We start from the raw sequence: 21288 nt of genomic DNA, 5'->3' as shown, positions 1-21288 counted from the left end.
ACTCTTTGCTACCTTTGGCCCCTCCCACAGCGTTACCAGAGATAAGAAACCAAACTTCTGAGCCAAAAGGAATAACAATCAAGCCCAAGACCCCCCCGGGACCGAATGCTCTCATTGGTCCAGGCGGCTTTTGAGGTTTTAAATGCCACAAACCCGGAGGCTACCAAATCATGTTGGCTTTGCTATGCTGCTCCTCCCCCTTATTATGATGCTATAGGATATAATTCTAATTATAATAATGTTAACACTCCAGATCAATGTCGATGGAAACAAGAAGGAAATAGTAAATTGACCCTGGCCTCAGTATTAGGAAACGGTACATGTGTAGGAACGCCCCCCTCGTCCCACCGACATCTTTGTACCAATTTAAGCCTCCCACAGGGCTCAGGGTATCTCCTCCCTCCTCCAGATGGATGGTGGGCATGTAACACAGGATTGACCCCCTGCATTTCTTTAGAGGTCCTTAAAGCTTCAACCTATTTTTGTGTGTTAGTTCAGCTGGTCCCCAGACTCATTTATCATTCAGATTCATCCTTTCTAGATGAATATGAGGGCAGAGGAAGGTTTAAGAGGGAACCCGTAACACTCACCCTGGCTGTACTCCTAGGACTAGGAATGGCAGCCGGGGTAGGAACAGGTACAACAGCCCTCATCCAACAACCCCACTATTATGATGCCTTAAGGCAAGCTGTAGATGTTGACCTCCGGGCATTAGAAAGTTCCATAACTCAGTTAAAAGAATCCCTCACCTCGCTTTCAGAGGTGGTAATGCAAAACAGGAGGGGATTAGATCTGCTGTTCCTTAAGGAGGGCGAACTATGTGCTGCACTAAAAGAAGAATGCTGTTTTTATATTGATCATTCTGGGGCTATTACCAAAACTATGGACAAACTTAGGGAGCGCCTGGACAAAAGACAACAGGAAAGGAAAAATCAAAAAGTATGGTTTCAATCGTGGTTTGATAAATCTCCCTGGCTTACTACTTTAGTTTCCACCTTGTTAGGGCCCCTCATTATTTTATTGTTGCTCTTAACTTTTGGACCATGTATTCTGAATCGCCTGATAGCCTTTATTAGAGAACGCATTAGTACGGTACAAGTTTTAATGCTAAGGCAACAATACCAAAACTCGCAAAAAGAAACTGAAATTCCATGATTGAAATTAGTTACAAAAAAAAAAGGGGGGAATGTGGGGCCTTTAGGGACTTTCCACCCCCTCACTTGTTCCCGTAAACCAATTCTTCTCCCTATCGTGCGCCACTCCTTCTCCCTATCGAAACCAATTCTTCTCCCTATCGTGCGCCACTCCTTCTCCCTATCGAAACCAATTCTTGGAGTTTTTCAGTTGACGGGGACTTGCCAGACAGCGGGTAATTTTCCAGTTGCCCGTAACAGGTATACGCCCTAACCGCCACAATGAACAGACAACTATAACGGCCAGAAGGTGGGACAAAAGTTCCTAAGCCAATGAATTCAAAAGTCACCACATTTACCCAATCATTGTGAGAATATACCCGCCCTATGAATAAATAAACCTATAAAAAGTATGTGATTCCGCTTTTAGGGGTTCCCCATCGGCCTCCTGCGTGAGGTTCAGGGAACCCCGGTGCATCGGCTCCTAATAAACCTCTTGCGTGTTGCAGCGGCTCTCGACTCTTGGCGGTTCTTGGGCGAGTTGGAATCCCTCGTAGACCGTTTGGGTCTAACACCGTGTTTTAACAAAGCTTCCAGGTGATTATGATAAATGCTAGTTTTAGAATCACGGGCATAGGGAAACAAAGGCCCAAGTACTCACATTTGCTCAAGCTGAAGCCAAGATTATATCCAGGAGTTTAACTCAAGAACCTGTGCTCTCAACCACTGACACTTCCTCAATGGAACAAAAAGCTAATAAATAAAAAATCCTTACATCCTCGGGCATTAAATGGGCAACACTGGGGAAGATTCACAAAAAGAAAAACACTGTTAAGTAAGTACGTGGGGGGAATTACACCCAATTAGAAGATTTATTGTGAAAAATGTTTCAAATCACAACATATGATAAGAGCTCACAATTGTTATATTTAATATAAAAATGCTCATGCTAAAATGCCAAGTCATGGGCTTCCCTGGTGGCGCAGTGGTTGAGAGTCCACCTGCCGATGCAGGGGACACGGGTTTGTGCCCCGGTCCGGGAAGACCCCACATGCCGCGGAGCGGCTGGGCCCGTGAGCCATGGCCGCTGAGCCTGCGCGTCCGGAGCCTGTGCTCCGCAACGGGAGAGGCCACAACAGTGAGAGGCCCGCGTACCGCAAAAAAATAATAATAATAAAATAAAATGCTAAGTCAGAAGAGCGCAATAACTAAAAAGCGTCATCACACCTGTAACGTGCCAACTGAAGCAAGACAGACAATCACCTCAGCCAGAAAAGTGCTGGAAGCATATACACCCCCAAAACCCAACGACTGTGTTTGAGTTTCCATGCCATGGATGATTTTATCCAGATATTGTCCCTTTATTTCAATGCTGCCTCTGATGAACATGCATTTGGTTTGGGGAAGAAAAAATGTTAAAGGGAAATGAGTCACCCAGATGATAGAAAGTCAAAGGGTAAACACGCCGCCTGTCATGTTTTCCAGTTGAGAGGAGGAGGAAGAAATTCCAGGAAGGTGGCGGGTGATGAGGTTAGAAGCCAGACTGAGTAGACTGGGACACACAGGAGTCACGGCGACTTGGAGCCATATAGAGCTCTTCTTAGAAACCTGACAGGGAGAGTGAAAACCTACATTTCCGGTTTAAGAGCCCACAGGTGAAGGGAGGGGTGAAGGTCCTCGACAAGCACAGGGAGGGGGGCACGAAAGCTGCTGGAATTTTGGATCAGACGGTGACGAGGAAGAAGGCTTTTGCATACGAAGACGGAGCCCACAGCAGCTCAGCGTGAATGAAGCGGACCATTAAAACAGGCAGAAAGTCACCATCTCGTTCCAGCCTGGGCGCTGCTTACACATCAATAATGTGGTTCTCAGGTAACTGAAGGACGACCAGTTAGGATCGCAGGTAACACCACGAACCGCTCGTTGACTGAACGAGGTAGCCCAGTACAGCAAAACCGCATTAGAGCCACGTGGGAAAACAAGGAAGGTAAATGCCCAAGACTAAAGGGTGCACAGAGGTAGTTAGCTCTCTGGACCCCCCAGGAGAAGGAGCATAATTCCTTGAAGGAGATACTGGGGGGAAACCCGAATGAAGTCAGAGAAGGAAACAAAAGAGGAATTTCTGGTTCCGTACGAATGGGTAAGGATGAACACGTACATGTGAGAACCCCCGGAGTGGAGAGTGACATAAACCTCTGGCTTCCTACCCTAACCCTGCTCAAGTAACTGGATAAGTCATTTAATTTCCAGTTCCCACTGCTAAGCCTGTTTGGCCAAGAGCCACACCTGAAACCATGCGATGCCAGGAATATAGTGGCTCCTTCCCTGAGTGAAGATGCCTTGTGACTACAGCGGCAGAGACACTCCCGCTTAGGCCATTCTCTCTGCTCTTACCATCGTGAAAGCGGATTGTTCCCACCCAGACTGAATGGGTGACGGGAAAAGGGGGTAGTCCGTGACTCGGGTATATTCATAGGCAGATAAAAGCAGGACCTGAGAGGTAGCCTTGAAAAATGAATAACAAAATGAGTTGATGGAGTCAAACAGACTACAGGTGAATAGCTTTACCCTTAGCGGAAAGCAGTTCTTGGTTTTGGTGGGTTGTTTTTTTTTTTTTTGGCCGTGCCACGGGGCACGTGGGATCTTAGCTCGCAAACCAGGGATGGAAGCCGTGCCCCCTGCAGTGGAAGCTTAGAACCCTAACCACTGGACGCCAGGCAAGTCCCAAGCAGTTCTTTATTTGAAATAGGTATGAGCAACGTAAGGGTGAAGACCAGTGCTGAGAAACTTAGGACCTGAGCTGGAACAAGCCTGAAAGGCTCCGCTGTGACAGCAAAATAAAAGCAAAGGCACTTGCTGAAAAGGAAGCGATATGCTGCCGCCTGGAACTATAGAATTGCTCAGGACTCCACATCTAATTAGCAGCAGTAGTTCCCCTTGATGCTCTGTCGCCACAAGCATGTGGGGGGAAAAAAATACAAATTTATAAATTCATGACCACGTTGCTGTCCCCTACCCTTCATGACAGTGACACTTGCATCCGTCTTTTGAGATCAAGGAGTGATACCATCCCAAATTATAGATGCAAGACTGAGGCTCTGACACAGTAGTCCTCTGCTCGAAATTACAAAGGGAATGCAAAGGTACCGCAGGTGGGCCTGAGGGATCCCTTTGGGGTGATGGAAACGTCCTGAAATTGGGTTATACTTATGGTTGCACAACTCTGTTGTAAGTCTGCTAAAAGTCGCTGTACACTTAAAATGGGTGGGTTTTGCAAGATGGAAATCATACCCTAAAGAAACACTTAAAAATAGCATTGGGGGCTTCCCTGGTGGCGCAGTGGTTGGGAGTCCGCCTGCCGATGCAGGGAACACGGGGTCGTGCCCCGGCCCGGGAAGATCCCACATGCCGCGGAGCGGCTGGACCCATGGGCCGTGGCCGCTGAGCCTGCGCGTCCGGAGCCTGTGCTCCGCAACGGGAGAGGCCACAGCAGTGAGAGGCCCGCGTGCCGCAAAAAAAAAAAGAAAAAAGTTACACATGAAATCATTGGCAGCTGTCCCCCCTCCAAATCTTGTCTCCTCCTTATAAAGAGAGAGCTCAACTTGAGGCCTGCAAAAACCTTCTCAAAGCCTCACGCCGCCATTCAAGCTTGCAACATTCTGTGCTAGAGACTCCACCAATAATTGCCACTGAGTTAAGAGATCACACAGAGAAACAGGTACAACAATAGGTACTCACCTCCCTTCGGCTATGACTCAGTTGCAACCTGTGGGTTACCTCACGCAAAGCAAAACCTCCACCAAGACAAATTCTTCTACCAGCCCGCACTCTGCGATTGGCCCATGGGACCTGGCGGGAGGGCAGGACTTCCTGCCCAGGGTGAAGTGGCTCTCCTTATAATGGTCAACCGGTGGTTCTCAATCTTTAAAGTGAGACTCACATTGAAATTACCCAGGTCCAATCCTTGGTCATTCTACTTGAATTGGTCTGGGGTGGGCTTTAAGAAGCCAGAAGCCTTCAAAAGCCCCCCAGGTGATTCTGCTACTGACCAGGGTTCTTGACCTTCCCCAAGCAATAGAAATTGATCAGAGGCCAGACAAGAAATTCGTGCAAGGTTTTATTGGTGCACTTGCTGCAGCTGGGGGGAGAGAGAACAAACTTCACGTTCCCTTGCTGGCTTGCTCCCCAAGGCAGGGGGAGGGGGGTGAGCTCTCTCCTTATATGGGGAGAGGGTAGGGGTGTGTCCAGGGGGTCGGGCTGGAGGGGGTGCTTAGGTGGTTTGCCCACCCATGAGGTGGTGTTTTGTGCAGGGGGCATGCTCAGTACCCTGCTTTTGCTCCCAACCCCCCGCCCCCCTCCCCCCGCTTTTGCTACCAACCCCCCGCCCCCCACCCCACCCCACCCCCCCCCCCGCTTTTGCTCCGGGCTCTTCAAAATTGTCAGTTGCGTTTTCTGGTCTCTTTGTATCTTTTGTCCAGAATTTGCCCCACCTGTAGGTAGGCACGCAGTTATTTTTAGTCCCACGTAGTTTCTTTGTATTTTGTTGCTCGAGGAGTCCAGGTGCAAGCATTGCAGCAAAGGGTCCCAGGTCCCAGCCCATCTCAATTCTTGTAATTTTTTTAATTTTTAAAAATTGCTGTTTACTATCTTTTATTTATTTATTTTTAATTTTTGGCCTTACCACGCAGCATGTGGGATCTTAGTTCCCCGACCAGGGATCGAATCCACGCCTCCTGCATTGGAAGGCAGATTCTTAACCACTGTACCACCAGGGGATTCCCCAGCCTGTCTCCATTCTAATGTGCAATCTCTCTCCCAGACCAACTAGGTCAGGTTTTTCAACCGTGGCACCTAGCAATATTTTGAGATGGATGATTCTTTGTTATGGGGAGCTGTCCTGTGCATGATAGGATGTTTAGCAACATCCCTGGTCTCCACCCACTAGATGCCAGTAGCACCATCCAGTTCTGACAACAAAAAATGTCTCCGAACTTCGTCAGATGTCCGCTGGGGAACAAAAATCACCCCTGGTTGAGAACCACTGACACAGGTGCAATTAGCTGACTCCATCACACCAAGGATATTGAAATGCATCCATATTCCATGTTAACTAAAATGTATCTATCACAATGGTCAAGTTCATTTGTTCTACAGTTGATGGTATTAGTTACTGTTGACATTTAAGTGTGCATCCATGTCACTTATTTTGTATCAATTCTTATAGGTATTAATTTTAACTCATTTTGCCTCCTTGAGAGCCAATGTTTTTCAAGGAAAAAAATTTGAAAACCTGAGGACTCTCCAGGCTCTATGACTGGAAAATAGCCTGTGGCTTGTAATATCTTTTAAGAACCTATAATGGAATATAATCAGAAAAAAATAACTAAATCACTATGCTGTACACCGGAAACTAACAATATTTTAAATCAACTCTACTTCAATTTTTTTTTTTTTTTTTTTTTTTTTTTGCGGTACCTGGGCCTCTCACTGTTGTGGCCTCTCCCGTTGCGGAGCACAGGCTCCGGACGCGCAGGCTCAGCGGCCATGGCTCACGGGACCAGCCGCTCCGCGGCATGTGGGATCTTCCCGGACCGGGGCACGAACCCATGTCCCCTGCAACGGCAGGCAGACTCTCAACCACTGCGCCACCAGGGAAGCCCCTACTTCAATTTTTTTAAACCATAAAATTTAGTGATGATAACATGTCACGTACATTCTAAGCCCATTGCATATATTATCTCATTCAATTCTCAAACAATAATGAGGCAGGTATTACTATTATCATAACTGTTTTGTACACCTGAAACAGAGAGTGTGAAAGGCAGTCAAAATCTAGAGCACATACTCTTTTTTTTTTCTTTTAATAAATTTATTTATTTTTGGCTGCGTTGGGTCTTTGCTGCTGCACACGGACTTTCTCTACTTGCCGCGAGTGGAGGCTACTCTTTGTTGAGGTGCGCGGGCTTCTTACTGCGGTGGCTTCTCTTGTTACAGAGCACGGGCTCTAGGCACGTGGGCTTCGGTAGTTGCAGCACGTGGGCTCAGTAGTTGTGGCTCACGGGCTCTAGAGCACAGGTTCAGTAGTTGTAGAGCACGGGGCTTAGTTGCTCTGCAGCAAATGGGATCCTCCCGGACCAGGGATCCAATCTGTGTCCCCTGTATTGGCAGGCAGATTCTCAACCACTGCGCCACCAGGGAAGCCCTAGAGCACATACTCTTAACCAGGGGTCAGCAAACGTTTTCTGCAGAGCCAGATAGTAAATACTTTCAATTTTGCAGGAAATATATTATCCGTAGCAACTACTCAATTCTGCCATTGCAGAAAGAAAGCAGCCACAGACAATATATAGTGAATGGGCTGTGTTCCAATAAAACTTTATTGACAAAAACGAGTGGTGAGCCAGATTCAGCCACTGGCCACAGGTTGCTGGTCCTTGCTGTTGTCTGTTATTCTCAACTTTCTATTTTAAATTGGAGAAATAGAGGGAAAGGGTGAGGGACAGAGATGGGGAGAGGAAAGGAGTTAAAGGAATAAAGAAGACAGAAACGAGAATTAACTAATGTCAAGGACATTCTCCAGGTCACAGTAGGTTCTCTACATAATTAAACATGTGAAATCTCCACCACACATCTGTGAAAAGGACAATATTTCAACTATACTATTGAGAATTGAAGTCCAAAGACATTGCAGAGCTTGACAAAAGTCTCCGAACTATCAGGGCAGATAAACCCAGAACAGAAAGATATTAAAACCTCTCTCCAATAAAATTCTTCTCTAACAGTAGAAGGAGGTCATATCCTCCCAATGCTGCACACCAGGATTCATCAGACATTAGGGGGATCTTGTAGCCTTGGCTGATATATAAGTGACAGATACAGCTGTGTGATTTTAATCCAATGTTTATTATAGTTATTCTCAGTGAGACATTTGGTCGGATACACCTGGGATAGCTAGAAGTGGGAGTTACCGAGGGAGATTTTAAATTTCTGATTTTATTTCTTTGGTTTCCCTAGAAATATTTACATTTTGCTTTATTACATGAGTCTGCTTTTTTTCCGGCTTTATTGTGATATAATTGACAAAGAGAAATTTTATATATTTAAGGTGTACAGTGTGATATTTTGTTGTACATATACATTGTGAAATGACCACCACCATCAAGCTAACACATCCATCACCTCACACAGTGTGTGTGTGTGTGTGTGTGTGTGTGTGTGTGTGTGTGTAAGAAGTGTTTTCTATTTTGCCCTGATTTGCTGAAACTGAAAGGTCTTTGGCCAGAGACGTTCTGGATATTTTTACTCAAAACATAGGAGAAAAACCTTGATAACTGTTGTCAACTTTTCTTTCTGTCTCCCTTGAAAATAAATTAAACTGTGTAATATTATGTTTGCCCTTATCAATCAGCCTAAGCCAATGGGAAGTGAAATCACATCTTGCTATGTGTCAACTTACTATTTATAAAAAGTACCTGGCACTTTGATGCTTCTATACACACACATACAACACAAACCCTGAAAATATACTTCTCCTTCACGGTGTAAAAAGTCACATCTCATCCTCTTTTCAAAACTCACACTTAGGGCTTCCCTGGTGGCGCAGTGGTTGAGAGTCCGCCTGCCGGTGCAGGGGACGCAGGTTCGTGCCCCGGTCCGGGAAGATCCCACCTGCCGCGGAGGGGCTGGGCCCGTGAGCCATGGCCACTGAGCCTGCGCGTCCGGAGCCTGTGCTCCGCAACGGGAGAGGCCACAGCAGTGAGAGGCCCGCGTACCACAAAAAAAAAAAATTACTGATTATGTAATTACTCCCATTCCTTTCTCCCCTCAACCCCTGTCAACCAACCACTCTGTTTTCTATCTCTATGGATTTACATATTCTAGCCTTTAGCACAAACTTAGTTAGGACTTTGGACTTTTTTTCTAATATAAAGGCGAGCCACTGGCATGTTGGTTATAATTATTATTATATTCTAAGGGGAAAGAACAGAATGCCCCAAAGCCTGAAAGAACCAGGCATATCTCGAGAAACAAAAGGAGATTTTTCAGACTACAGCTTAAGATAGGGCTAGAGCAAGGGTTAGGTTTGGGGATAATCAAGAAAAAAAGCACAGAACTGATTCACTTTGCTGTACACCAGAAACTAACACAACATTGTACATCAACTATACGCCAGTTAAAAAAAAAAGAAAAGAAAAAAAAGCACGGGGTGTGCACGGGGGAAACGTGGGAGAGTTTTGTGCAAAGGATAGAAGAGGTCAGCTGTGAGAGGTGGGAATATTAGAAGTCGATCTGAAACTCGTATTAGGGAAGGTTGAAGAAAGAGATAAGTGTGATGGCCCAGGTGAGGTGCCACAAGGTCCACAATGAGCAAGATATCAGTGAGGAGACTATGGCATCCACTAGATTCCTTCCATCCCAAACAAAGAGAGTCCTAGGACATACAGCCAAATAGACCCTGACTCAACTCCTTGATGGGGCACCAAGAAGAACATCCCCCGCCGCCGCCCTCCTTTTCCACAGCTGTAGGCTCTATCCTTTTACTCTCACACTCCACACCAAGTCCCCTCCCCACTCCCATGACCTATCTCTTAGATACAACCAAGCCTTGGGATTCTAATGATGGGAATCCTCAGTTACGATCATCTGGTCGACCCCCATCCTGACAACTGTGTGACTTCTGGGTCTGAGGGAGGGGTGGGAGCGGCCTGTGGACAGCTCTGACCCGGTGCATCAGGGGTTTCTTTCGGCTGTGCCAATCTTCTGCCAGAAGCCCCACCAGGAGTATTAGAATCACGGCCCCAAGGCATATCCGGACCAGATTGCTCTTAGTGTAATACTGGAAGGCAAGACCTGGAGGAACAAGAGAGACAGGAGCAGATGATAAAAGCCCATCTCCACAGGGGGCCCAAGTTCGATCTCCAGTCAGGGAACTAAGATCCCACATGCCGTGGGGCAACTAAGCCCACGTGTCACGACTACAGAGCCCACGTGCCCTGGAGCCCGAGTGACACAACTAGAGAGAGAAACCCTGCACGCCACAACTAGAGAGAAGCCCTTGCACCACAATGAAAGAACCCGCATGCCTCAACAAAGACCCCGCGTGCCGCAGCTAAGACCTGACGCAACCAAAAAAAAAAGAAAGAAAGAAAATAAATAAGTAAATAATCAGTTTTTTAAAAAAGATCTCACATGCAGCAAAACAAAAAAGCCCTTCTCCAAGACCCACATGCATACTGGGTTTCTCATAGCCGTATCCCTCATCTGAGACTCTGTTACTCCCGGCTAGCTAGGATGCCAGTCTCCTTTCTGGAAGGTTCCTCTCCTCTTCACCAAGGGTTAGGATTAGATAAGCCCAATTGTCTAAGTATCACCTCTTCCATACACCCCCTCGCAGGCCTCTGATACAGCCTCACCCCACACACAGACACTACCTGGTTATTTGGCTAACTGTGGATCAGGAGATGGTTTAACGGGTGGGGAGAGAGATGAAATTTATCTTTCTTTCTCTGACCTTTGAGAAGGTCACCTTCACACCTGATCCCTGCCCAGTTCGGAGCTCCACACGCTAACAGTCCCCCTCCACTTCATACTTCACACACCAGAACCCAAGATCACAGAGCTGCAGCTTCTGTGTAGGGAAAGCAGCCAGCTTTGGGTAAAGACATGGGACGGGGAAAGGAAGTTGGTCCAGAGAAGGACACTTGCTCACCAGTTGGAGGGTCTGACTCCTTTGGAAGGATGGTGATATTCCTAGAAGTTTCTGGGAAACAAAAAGGATAAGTGTAAAGGGGTGGAACCATCTCTTCTCCTACCCCTGCTTCTACCGCTATCCTGAACACATGCACTTGGGAGCTGGAATTCCAGGGTTATAAGAAGAGCATGAACTGTAGAGTCAGGGTGTTCCAATTTGAACCCCAGACCCATCACTTATTAGATGCAGGGGCTCGGGCAAACGACTTCACATGTATGAGTCAGTTTTCCTATCTGTCCTGAGAGTGACTAGGAACCCAGAAAGGTTTTGAACAGAGGGTGAAGGGGAATCTCATCAGGGTCTTAGAAAGACCCTGCTGGCATCAGGAACCTAAAAAAAGCTAGAGCTGTGTGGACGCAGTGGAGATATCTAACCTGTCCTCTGGGGATCTGTCAAAGGTTTTCCATCTTGGGGGAAATGGAGACTTTTTTCTGGGGAAGCCAAGGGCAAAGAGAATGGCAACATAAAGGAAGTATATTTGCATTGGACTGGAGGAATAAGAAAAATGTACTGTGTCCAGGTAACTATGATCTATTTGGAGCTGAAGCATGGGCTCTGCCTGGAAGCAATGGGAACGAGATTACACACATGGATCAGAGCCAAGTCAGAAGAGCAATGTGTAGGGACGAGCAATGGCCTTCCCATGATAGCCTTGGTGCCGCCATCTTGGAAAGAGCCACATTACCCAGAACACTCTTCTGCCCCCAAGCTCAGAGCCCATCTCCATCCCATCCTCATCTTCAAACCCAGGACTTTCCTGGGAAGAATCAGGTGGTTTTGAGAAGCAGATTAAAAGCCTACAGCCTGACACAGACGTAGAGAACAAATGTATGGACGCCAAGGTGGGAAGCGGGGGTGGGGTGGGATGAATTGGGAGAGGGGGATTGACATATATACACTACTGATACTGTGTATAAAATATATAACTAATGAGAACCTACTGTAGAGCACAGGGAACTCTACTCAGTGCTCTGTGGTGACCTAAATGGGAAGGAAATCCAAAAAAAGAGGGGATTATATGTATATGTACAGCTGATTCACTTTTCTGTACAGTAGAAACACAACATGGTAAAATTTTTAAAAATTAAAAGGAAAAAAAAAGCCTACAGCCTGAGATGATGGAAGAGAGCCCAATCCTCCAACTCCTTTCTGCTGGGCAGTGGGCGCCTGGCTACTCACCAGCGGTGGCAACTTCGTTCACGAGTGAGTGGTTCAGTTTCTTGGAGGCTTCTGAGAATTCTAAGCAAGAAGATTATAAGGAACCGGGTAATGCCAGGTTTGCCCAGGAAGTCCCTACTCTCCATACCCCTTCTCAGATATCCAGTCTCCCTGGAACCCATTTCTCTAACACACACTGCCCAGACACAGAGGAAAGACAAACTCAAAAAGCCCAAAATATACTGCCTTCTACTTCTGAGTGGCTTAATAAGAAATGAGGTGTCAGGTGTCATTTCGAGATGTCACAGCCTAGCGTACTATTTCTTTCTTTCTTTTTTTTAGATTTATTTTATTTATTTTTGGCTGCACTGGGTCTTTGTTGCTATGTGTGGGCTCTCTCTAGCTGCGGCGAGCGGGGACTACCCTTCGTTGCTATGCGCGGGCTTCTCATTGCGGTGGCTTCTCTTGTTGTGGAGCACGGGCTCTAGAGCGCAGGCTCAGTAGTTGTGGCGCACGGGCTTAGTTGCTCCGCGGCATGTGAGATCTTCCCGGACCAGGGCTCGAACCCATGTTCCCTGCATTGGCAGGTGGATTCTTAACCACTGCGCCACCAGGGAAGACCTAGCGTACTATTTCTTTTTTTTTTTTTTTTTTTTTTTGCGTACTATTTCTTAAGACACAGGCTGACATCCGATACCGCCGGAAGCAGCTGAGATGCCACGAAAATTGGGAAGACCATGGCTCACACAAAAGATAGTGCAGTGGTTCTCAAAGTAGCATCCCCAGACCAGCAGCATCAGCAACCCCTGGGAACTTGAAAAGTATTGGACCCCACCCCAGACCCTCTGAATCAGAAACTCTACGGGTCTAGGAATCTGTCCTGTATAAGCTCTCTAGGTGATTCTCAAGCCCACTACAGTTTGAAAACCACTGATCAATGGAATCAGAGACTCAGAACTGGAGCCCAGGAATCTACAATTTTACAAGCCACCCTGCTTATTCTTCTACAGGTTAGACATCATAAACCATCCCCGAAAGGCTGGAGAGAGGAGGGGATAGTCACATCTATACATTTATTATACCTTCTTTACAAGCAGAAATAAGGAATTTTTAAAATAAAGCGAATCTGTGAAAGAGGCAAATGAAATGAACTGAGAAATCTAGACAAAGAGGAGAAAGAAAAGGGGGTCCATGTGCCTTATACCACGGAAACCAGGGTGAATCCTCCAGAACTTACCTGTCACAGAGGAAGGTGGTTCTGTAGGCAACCAGCTGGGGGTAAAAGAGGTCCCTGAGAAATCAGAAAAGAAAAGAGAGAGAATTCTGTGCTCTGTTAAGTATGGATCCGGAGCAAACCCAGTTTCCTCACCTGGAAAATAAAAATAAAGATGCTTCCATCATTGGACTGTCGTGGGTGTTAAATCGCATTTGAAAGGCACACCTAGCACATTCTGGGGCTGATTAATGACACTCCCTGCAGCTGCCTTCCCTGCTTCTCGAACCTCAGTGCTTTCCTTTCTTCTGGATCTCTGTGACCTGCCGTCTTACTTACCTGCCTTCCCTGGGAACAAACCGGGCTCTTGCCTCCTGGGTAGCAGGTGAGGAGACAGAAACTATGGGATACATCTGGGGAAGACAGGCATCCCATGTGGGGAGAAAAGGGAACTGCGTAAGGAATAAAACACAGCCCCGCTTTCCCCTCGCACCACCCTTGCTGCTTGCTTGTGGATTTTTTTTTTTTTTACCTCGACAAGTCACAAGGCATTATTCATAGTGTTAAAATTTCTTTTTTTTACATCTTTATTGGAGTATAATTGCTTTACAATGGTGTGTTAGTTTCTGCTTTATAACAAAGTGAATCAGCTATACATATACATATGTTCCCATATCTCTTGCCTCTAGCGTCTCCCTCCCTCCCACCCTCCCTATCCCCTCTAGGTGGTCACAAAGCACTGAGCTGATCTCCCTGTGCTATGCGGCTGCTTCCCACTAGCTATCTATTTTACGTTTGATAGTGTATATATGTCCATGCCACTCTTTCACTTTGTCCCAGCTTACCCTTCCCCTTCCCATATCCTCAAGTCCATTCTCTAGTAGGTCTGTGTCTTTATTCCTGTCTTACCCCTAGGTTCTTCATGACATTTTTTTCCCCTTAAATTCCATATATATGTGTTAGCATACGGTATTTGTCTTTCTCTTTCTGACTTACTTCACTCTGTATGACAGACTCTAGGTCCATCCACCTCATTACAAATAGCTCAATTTCGTTTCTTTTTATGGCTGAGTAATATTCCATTGTATATATGTGCCACATCTTCTTTATCCATTCATCCGATGATGGACACTAAAGTTGTTTCCATCTCCTGGCTATTGTAAACATAGCTGCAATGAACATTTTTTTCTTGGGAATTCCCTGGCAGTCCAGAGGTTAGGACTCTGTGCTTTCACTGCTGAGGGCATGGGTTCAATCCCTGGTTGGGGAACTAAGATCCCACAAGCTGCACAGCATGACCAAAAATTTTTTTAAAATAAAATTTAGGGCTTCCCTGGTGGCGCAGTGGTTAGGAGTCCGCCTGCCGATGCAGGGGACGCGGGTTCGTGTGCCGGTCCGGGAAGATCCCACATGCCGCGGAGCGGCTGGGCCCGTGAGCCATGGCCGCTGAGCCTGCGCGTCCGGAGCCTGTGCTCCGCAACGGGAGAGGCCACAACAGTGAGAGGCCCGCGTACCGCAAAAATAAATAAATAGATAAATAAATAAAATTTATTTTTCTTAGTGTGTATACCCAGAATAATGGCCTCCCAAATATGACAGTATCCTAATCCCCAGAACCAGTGACTGTGGCACCTTCCATGGCAAAAGGGACTTTGCAGATATGATTCAGAATCTTGGGCTGATTCGCAGCAACATGGATGGATCTAGAGATTGTCACACTGAGCGAAGTAAGCAGGACAGAGAAAGACAAACATCACAAGGTATCGCTCATATGTGGAATCTTAAAAAAAGGGTACAAATGAACTTATTTACAAAACAGAAATAGAGTCACAGACATAGAACACAAACTTATGGTTACCGGGGGAAAAGCGGGGGAGGGACAAATTGGGAGATTGGGATCGATGCCTACACCCTACTATGTACAAAAGAGACAACAAATAAGGACCTACTGTATAGCACAGGGAGCTCTGCTCAGTACTCTGTAATGTGTGGGAAAAGAATCTTAAAAAGAGTGGATATACGTATATGTATACCTGAATCTCTTTGTCATACACCTGAAACTAACACAACATTGTTAATCAACTATACTCCAATATAAAATATAAAAAAAAATTTTTAAATAAAAATAAGGGACCTCCCTGGTGGTCCAGTGGTTAAGACTCCACACTCCCAATGCAGGGGGCGCAGATTCGATCCCTGCTCGGAGAACTAAGATCCCACATGCTGCATGGCCCGGCCTAAAAATAAATAAATTAATTAATAAAATAAAGTAGGGAATTCCCTGGTGGTCCAGGGGTCCATGCATCCACTGCAGGGGGGCACAGGTTTGATCCCTGGTCGGGGAACTAAAGCTCCCGCATGCCACGCAATGCGGCCAAAAAAAAAAAGGAAAAAGGAAGAAACAAAATTTTAAAGAATAAAAATAAAATAAAAGACTGCATATATGTATATGTTTAACTGATTCACTTTGCCGTACACCTGAAACTAACACAACATTGTAACTCAACTATACTTCAATAAAAAATTTTTTGAAAAGAATCTTGGGCTGGGGAGATTACCCTGGACTACCTGGGTGGGGCCAATCACAAGGGTCCTTAAAAGCATAAGAGAGAGGCAGGAAGGAGGAAGAGTCAGAGACAGATTAGAAGATGCTATGTTGCTGACTTTGATGATGGAGCAATGGACCATGGAAGCCAAGAGACGTAGGCACCTCTAGAAGCTGGAAGAGGCACCAGAAACCTCCCCTTGAGTCTCCAGAAAGAAGGCTGGCTGACACCTTTGTTTTATCCCCGCAGGACCCCTTTTTGACTTCTGACCTCCAGAACTGTAAGGTAATAAATCTGTGATATTTTAAACCAGTGAATTCATGGTGATTTGTTACAGCAGCACTCAGACACTCATACACCCTCCAAAGCCTCTGTCTTCTCCTGCCCTCCCACTTTCTTCATGCCTATTGCTCCCTCCCCTTGGAGCTTCCACCAGGGCCTGTGAAGGCTGGGGGGAAAGGTTTGGTCTGCACCCCTAACCTGTGACCACGAGCTCCAGGGGGTCGCTGGGGGCCGACCACAGGTATGGAGATCTGCTGGAAAAGCTGTAGCATCGGTAGGTCCCACTGTGGGCAGCAGTCACCGTGGTGATGGGAAAATCAGCCTGGTACCACCTTTCAGGTGTCTTGTAGGGCCCAGTGTCCCCCTCCTTGTACAGAGCAAATTGGTCAAAACTATACTGGCTGTGACACCGTAGAGTTACGTCCACTCCTGGGGCCACTGCCGTGCTGGGCTGGGCTGAGAGCGAGGGCTTGGTGAAAACTCCTGGGAGAGAAGAAAACTCTGGTATTAAAGATGGTGGCCCCTGTGGAAAACAGTATGGAGGTTCCTTAGAAAACTAAAAATAGAATTACTATATGATCCATCAATCCCACGCCTGGGCATATAGCCGGACAAAACTCTAATTCAAAAAGATACATGCACCCCTATGTTCATAGCAGCATTACTCACAAAAGCCAAAGCATGGAAACAACCTAAATGTCCATCAGCAGATGAATGGATAAAGAAGATGTGGTACATATATACAATGGAGTGCTACTCAGCCATAAAAAGGGATGAAATAATGCCATTTGCAGCAACCTGGATGTAACTAGAGATTATCATACTAAGTGAAGTAAGTCAGAAAGAGAAAGACAAATACCACATGGTATCACTTATATGTGGAATCTAAAATATGACACAAATGAACATATCTATGAAACAAAAACAGACTCACAGACATAGAGAACAGACTGGTGGTTGCCAAGGGGGAAGGGGCTAGGGGAGGGATGGAGTAGGAGGTTGGGTTAGCAGATGTAAGCTTTTATATACAGAATGAATAAACAACAAGGTCCTACTGTATAGCACAGGGAAGTATATTCAATATCCTATGATAAACCATAATGGAAAAGAATATTTTAATAAATAGTATATATATAACCAAATCACTTTGCTGTACAGCAGAAATTAACACACCATTGTAAACCATTAAAAAAATATTAAAACTGAAAATAAATAAATAAATAAAGATGGTGGCCAGTGTCTCAGCTGTGGGGATGGGAAGGTTCCCCCACCTCTTCACAGGCTAGGGAACTTTCCAGCTGTATCCAGCCTAGAGAAGCTACTCTTCCCACCACCAGCTCACAAAGTGGTTAAGGGAGCATGACAGGAGTGACATGACGGTACCCAGGCTCAAATCCTGGTTTTGCAGCTTAGGGGCTGGACGAATCTCCCCCTATACCTGTGCCTCCGTGTTCTCTACTATAAAACGGGAATGATTGGATGAAACAATATGTATTAAGCATTTAACAGAATACGGAGTGCATAGCAAGCACCCAAAATATAATGGTAGTAACAAACTAGCTTAACCTGATATTATACCGTAAGCTTGTATTACAGTATACAATAGTTATATTGTAAACGTATTAGAGTGCCAGATTCCAGGTGCTGTTCCGAGACCATGCCATTTATCAATTCACTGAACCCTCACAAAGACCTATGCATTCATTCCTATAAATATCCCCACTTTATACATGAAACGAAAGTCCACAATGCTGAATCACTTGTCCGAGGTCACAAGATAGTATAAGTGGGGGAGCTGAAATTTGCAATCACGGAGGTTGGCTCCAGGCTGTCTGCTCCTAAAGGCGAACCTATCCTACTATGTAATTTGATATTATTATTATCATCATGGAGCGTCACAAGCCACGCCTGGAAAGCCATACTCACAACAGCCAAAGTTGCCTGATAATTATGGCTCATTCATTCATTCAACAATTTTTTCCTCTGAGCAACTATTATGTATTAGTCTCTAGAAATAAAAATCCCGTCAGAAAAAAAAAAAAAAATCCCATCAGGAAGAAAGAATAGCCAACAGCTAATAGATAAGTAGGGCTTCCCCGGTGGCGCAGTGGTTAAGAATCTGCCTGCCAATGCAGGAGACACGGGTTCCAGCCCTGGTCCGGGAAGACCCCACATGCCACAGAGCAACTAAGCCTGTGCACCACAACTACCGAGCCTGTGCTCTAGAGCCCACGAGCCACAGCTACTGAGCCCATGTGCCACAACTACTGAAGCCCGCACGCCTAGAGCCCGGGCTCCGCAACAAGAGAACCCAGCGCACTGAGAAGCCCAGGCACCACAATGAAGAGTAGCCCCTGCTCGCGGCAACTCGAGAGCCCGTGAGCAGCAACGATAGACCCGACACCGCCAAAAATAAATAAATAAACATAAGTTAAGAAAAAAAAAGATAAGTAAATGCGTGGCATACCAGATAATGATGAGTGCCATTTTAAATCGAGATGGAATTTTAAGTAGGGTGGTGAGGAAAATAATGAGAAGATAGTATTTGATGGGGGACTTCCCTAGCGGTGCAGTGGTTAAGACTCTGCACTTCCAGTGCAAGGGCGCACGTTTGATCCCTGGTGGGGGAGCTAAGGTCCCCCATGCTGCGTGGTGAGGCCAATAAATAAATAAATAAGCTACCTTCTTTTAAAAATAAAAAATAAAATTAAAAAAAGATAGTATTTGAGTCAGCCCCCAAGGCACACTGGTGGACCACTGTACCTCAAGTAGTCAGGAGTTAGGGTGAGGCAAGCCAGGCACTCTCTTCGGATGAAATAAAAAAAAAACCTTCAGTAATCAAGATAAATATTATTTTTATGCAAATTTTAAAATAAAAATGAATGCAAACACATGTACAGGAAACAAAATATCAAGATTTTAAACAAAGACAGAATCCACCTGTGCCCAGGGGAGCCACGCTGAAGTCTGAAACATGGACCTACTCTGCTATATAACTTGCTATTATTACCATCACAGAGCATCCCAATCCACGCCTGGCACACGGTACTCACAACAGTGAAAGGTGCCCGATAATTGGAGGCAAAAGGCTCAAAACGTTTTTACGGCTTTTTACGGTTCATTTTTTTCCACGTTATGAACATAGCTGAAAAAAGACTGAAAAGTTTAAAAGTAGATTACTAAAACTCGCAACAGTATTTTAAGTTTAAATATTTTATTTATACAAAAAATAAACAGAATTCATTTTCATTTTACTCTCCTGGCTTTGATGGAAGCAAACTCAATATTTTTTGAAGCCACTTCAGAAAATAATCATTTAAAAATGCATTAACTAGAAAAGGATATGCTGAGAAGACTTTATTCCATCAAAAAATAAAAATAAAAAGGCATACACGTGGGACTTCCCTGGCGGTCCGGTGGTTAGGACTCCGTGCTTCCACTGCAGGCGGCATGGGCTGGCTCCCTAGTCAGGAAACTAAGCTCCCGCATGCCGCACAGTGCAGCCAATAAAGAAATAAATTTATTTTTTCAATTCATAAATGTGGCTAGAGGGGTACGCATTTTTCCTCTTGTGTCAGGTTTGGATGTGGCTTGGAACGTCATTCCTGGGATTTGTCTTTACTTAAAATTGCGGTATTGTGTACACCGTGGATGTTTTTGCATTGATTTGGGTTTGGGGTTGTTTTTTTTTAAGATATTGCATTAACGTATTACTTATGTTGATTACTGAGTTTTTTGGCACCTAAATTTAGCACTTAAAGCCAATGCCTCGCTTGCCCCACCCTAAGCCCAACCCCTCTGGGACTCTGGATTGGGACTTTGGATTTACGGTCACCATAACCCCTACTGTCTGAGCCCAGAACTGAGGACCACGCAGCCCTGCGGCTACAAATCCAGCCGCACCCCACGCCCAGTTACCAGTAGCAACCAGTTCCAGCTGGTTGCTGGGGGGAGACCAGCTGGTCCCGCTCTGATAGGAGCAGCGGTAGCGTCCGACGAAGCGTTGTTCCATGGCCGAGATGGAGAGCTCCGCCTGGTCCAAATACTTCCGGGATATCAGTTCCTCCAGGCGGTACAAGTCCGCGCCTGGAGGGCCCTGGCAGCTGATGGTCACCGGCTTCCCCAGGGGCACAAGGGAGCTGGGCCGGGCCTGGAGGGAAGGCTTGGGCAGCAGGCCTGGAAGGGAAGCAGAGTCTAGCAGAGGTCAGCTTCCGACAGAGCCTCCTCCTGGGCTCTCCCACCCGCTTCTGCCCTCTCGCTGGCTGAACCCAGAAGAGGGATCTGGACTCACCTTTCTGAGCCTGTATCACCTGCCCCAGACACAGCCCTGAGGAAAGAAGCAAAGGGTCAGTCACCAGGACCTCAGCATGAATCCACACTTCCTGCGTGCTGGGCACCGGATGAGAAACTTGCATGCATTGGCTTTCTTTTTTTTTAATTTTTATTTTATGTTGGGGGTATAGTTGATTAACAACGTGTTAGTTTCAGGTGTTCGCTTTCTTTTGTCATAATTTTTTTTTCAAAGACACACATGCATGTAATTGAAGTGAAAGAAGTCAGCCAGAAAAGGCCATGATTGTATGATTCCATTTATATGAAACATCCAGAATGGATCAATCCGTCCAGAGACAGTAGATGGGGGAGGGGGGTGGCGGGTACCGGGAGGAGCGGGGATTGGGGAGTGATTGTAACGGGTATGAGGTTTCCTTTTGGAGTGGTGGGAGCTGTGTGCTAGAAGGGGGCTCTCGCTTTTTTCCAGTTTCATAGAGATGTAATTGACATGTAACATGGTGTACGTGTAACTGTTGATTTGAGACATTTTTCTGTTGCAGGATGGTTACCACCATAGTACTAGCTGACACCTCTAGCCGGACACATAGTTGCTATTTCTTTTTAGTGGTGAGAACACTGAAGATCTAGTCTCTTAGCAACTTTCAAGTATATATTACAGTATTATTAGCTATAATCACCATGCCATATATTAGATCCCGATGTGGTGTCTTGCATTAAATCGTAAGTCAAGAGCTCTCAGGGTGCATTAATACTGGATTCCTCCCTATTTTATGCTTTTGGGTTAAATCAATATTCTCCCTATTTTGTGCTTTTGGGTTAAGTCATTATTATGACTGTGCAAATATTATTCACACCTGAGCATTATAATGTACCTACATACGATTTTTCTATTTATTTTCCCTAGGATCAATA

The 21288-nt window shown here is 45.7% G+C and overlaps 1 protein-coding gene across 4 annotated transcripts in view; it reads right to left on the bottom strand.

Moving 5' to 3' along the window:
- Positions 1-21288, bottom strand: part of GP6 (glycoprotein VI platelet) — a 46807-nt gene that overhangs the window by 10558 nt on the left and 14961 nt on the right. The window contains exons 7-13 of one of the 4 annotated variants that reach the window (XM_032612849.1): positions 20375-20410; positions 20002-20259; positions 16282-16566; positions 13280-13333; positions 12064-12123; positions 10843-10893; positions 8243-9983 (exon numbers count right to left, since the gene is read on the bottom strand). In XM_032612849.1, coding sequence (XP_032468740.1) covers positions 9763-9983; positions 10843-10893; positions 12064-12123; positions 13280-13333; positions 16282-16566; positions 20002-20259; positions 20375-20410 — 965 coding nt within the window. In that variant the 3' untranslated portion in view covers positions 8243-9762. Of the gene's footprint in view, positions 1-8242; positions 9984-10842; positions 10894-12063; positions 12124-13279; positions 13334-16281; positions 16567-20001; positions 20260-20374; positions 20411-21288 lie in introns of those variants that run through there. The other 3 variants (XM_032612851.1, XM_032612853.1, XM_032612850.1) reach the window with 3 other exon arrangements.

Source organism: Phocoena sinus, chromosome 19, assembly GCF_008692025.1.
Source record: "Phocoena sinus isolate mPhoSin1 chromosome 19, mPhoSin1.pri, whole genome shotgun sequence".
Classification (NCBI taxonomy): Eukaryota; Metazoa; Chordata; class Mammalia; order Artiodactyla; family Phocoenidae; genus Phocoena; species Phocoena sinus.
Note: the sequence above shows the minus strand (reverse complement) of the source record. Positions and strands in the feature narration are given on the sequence as shown.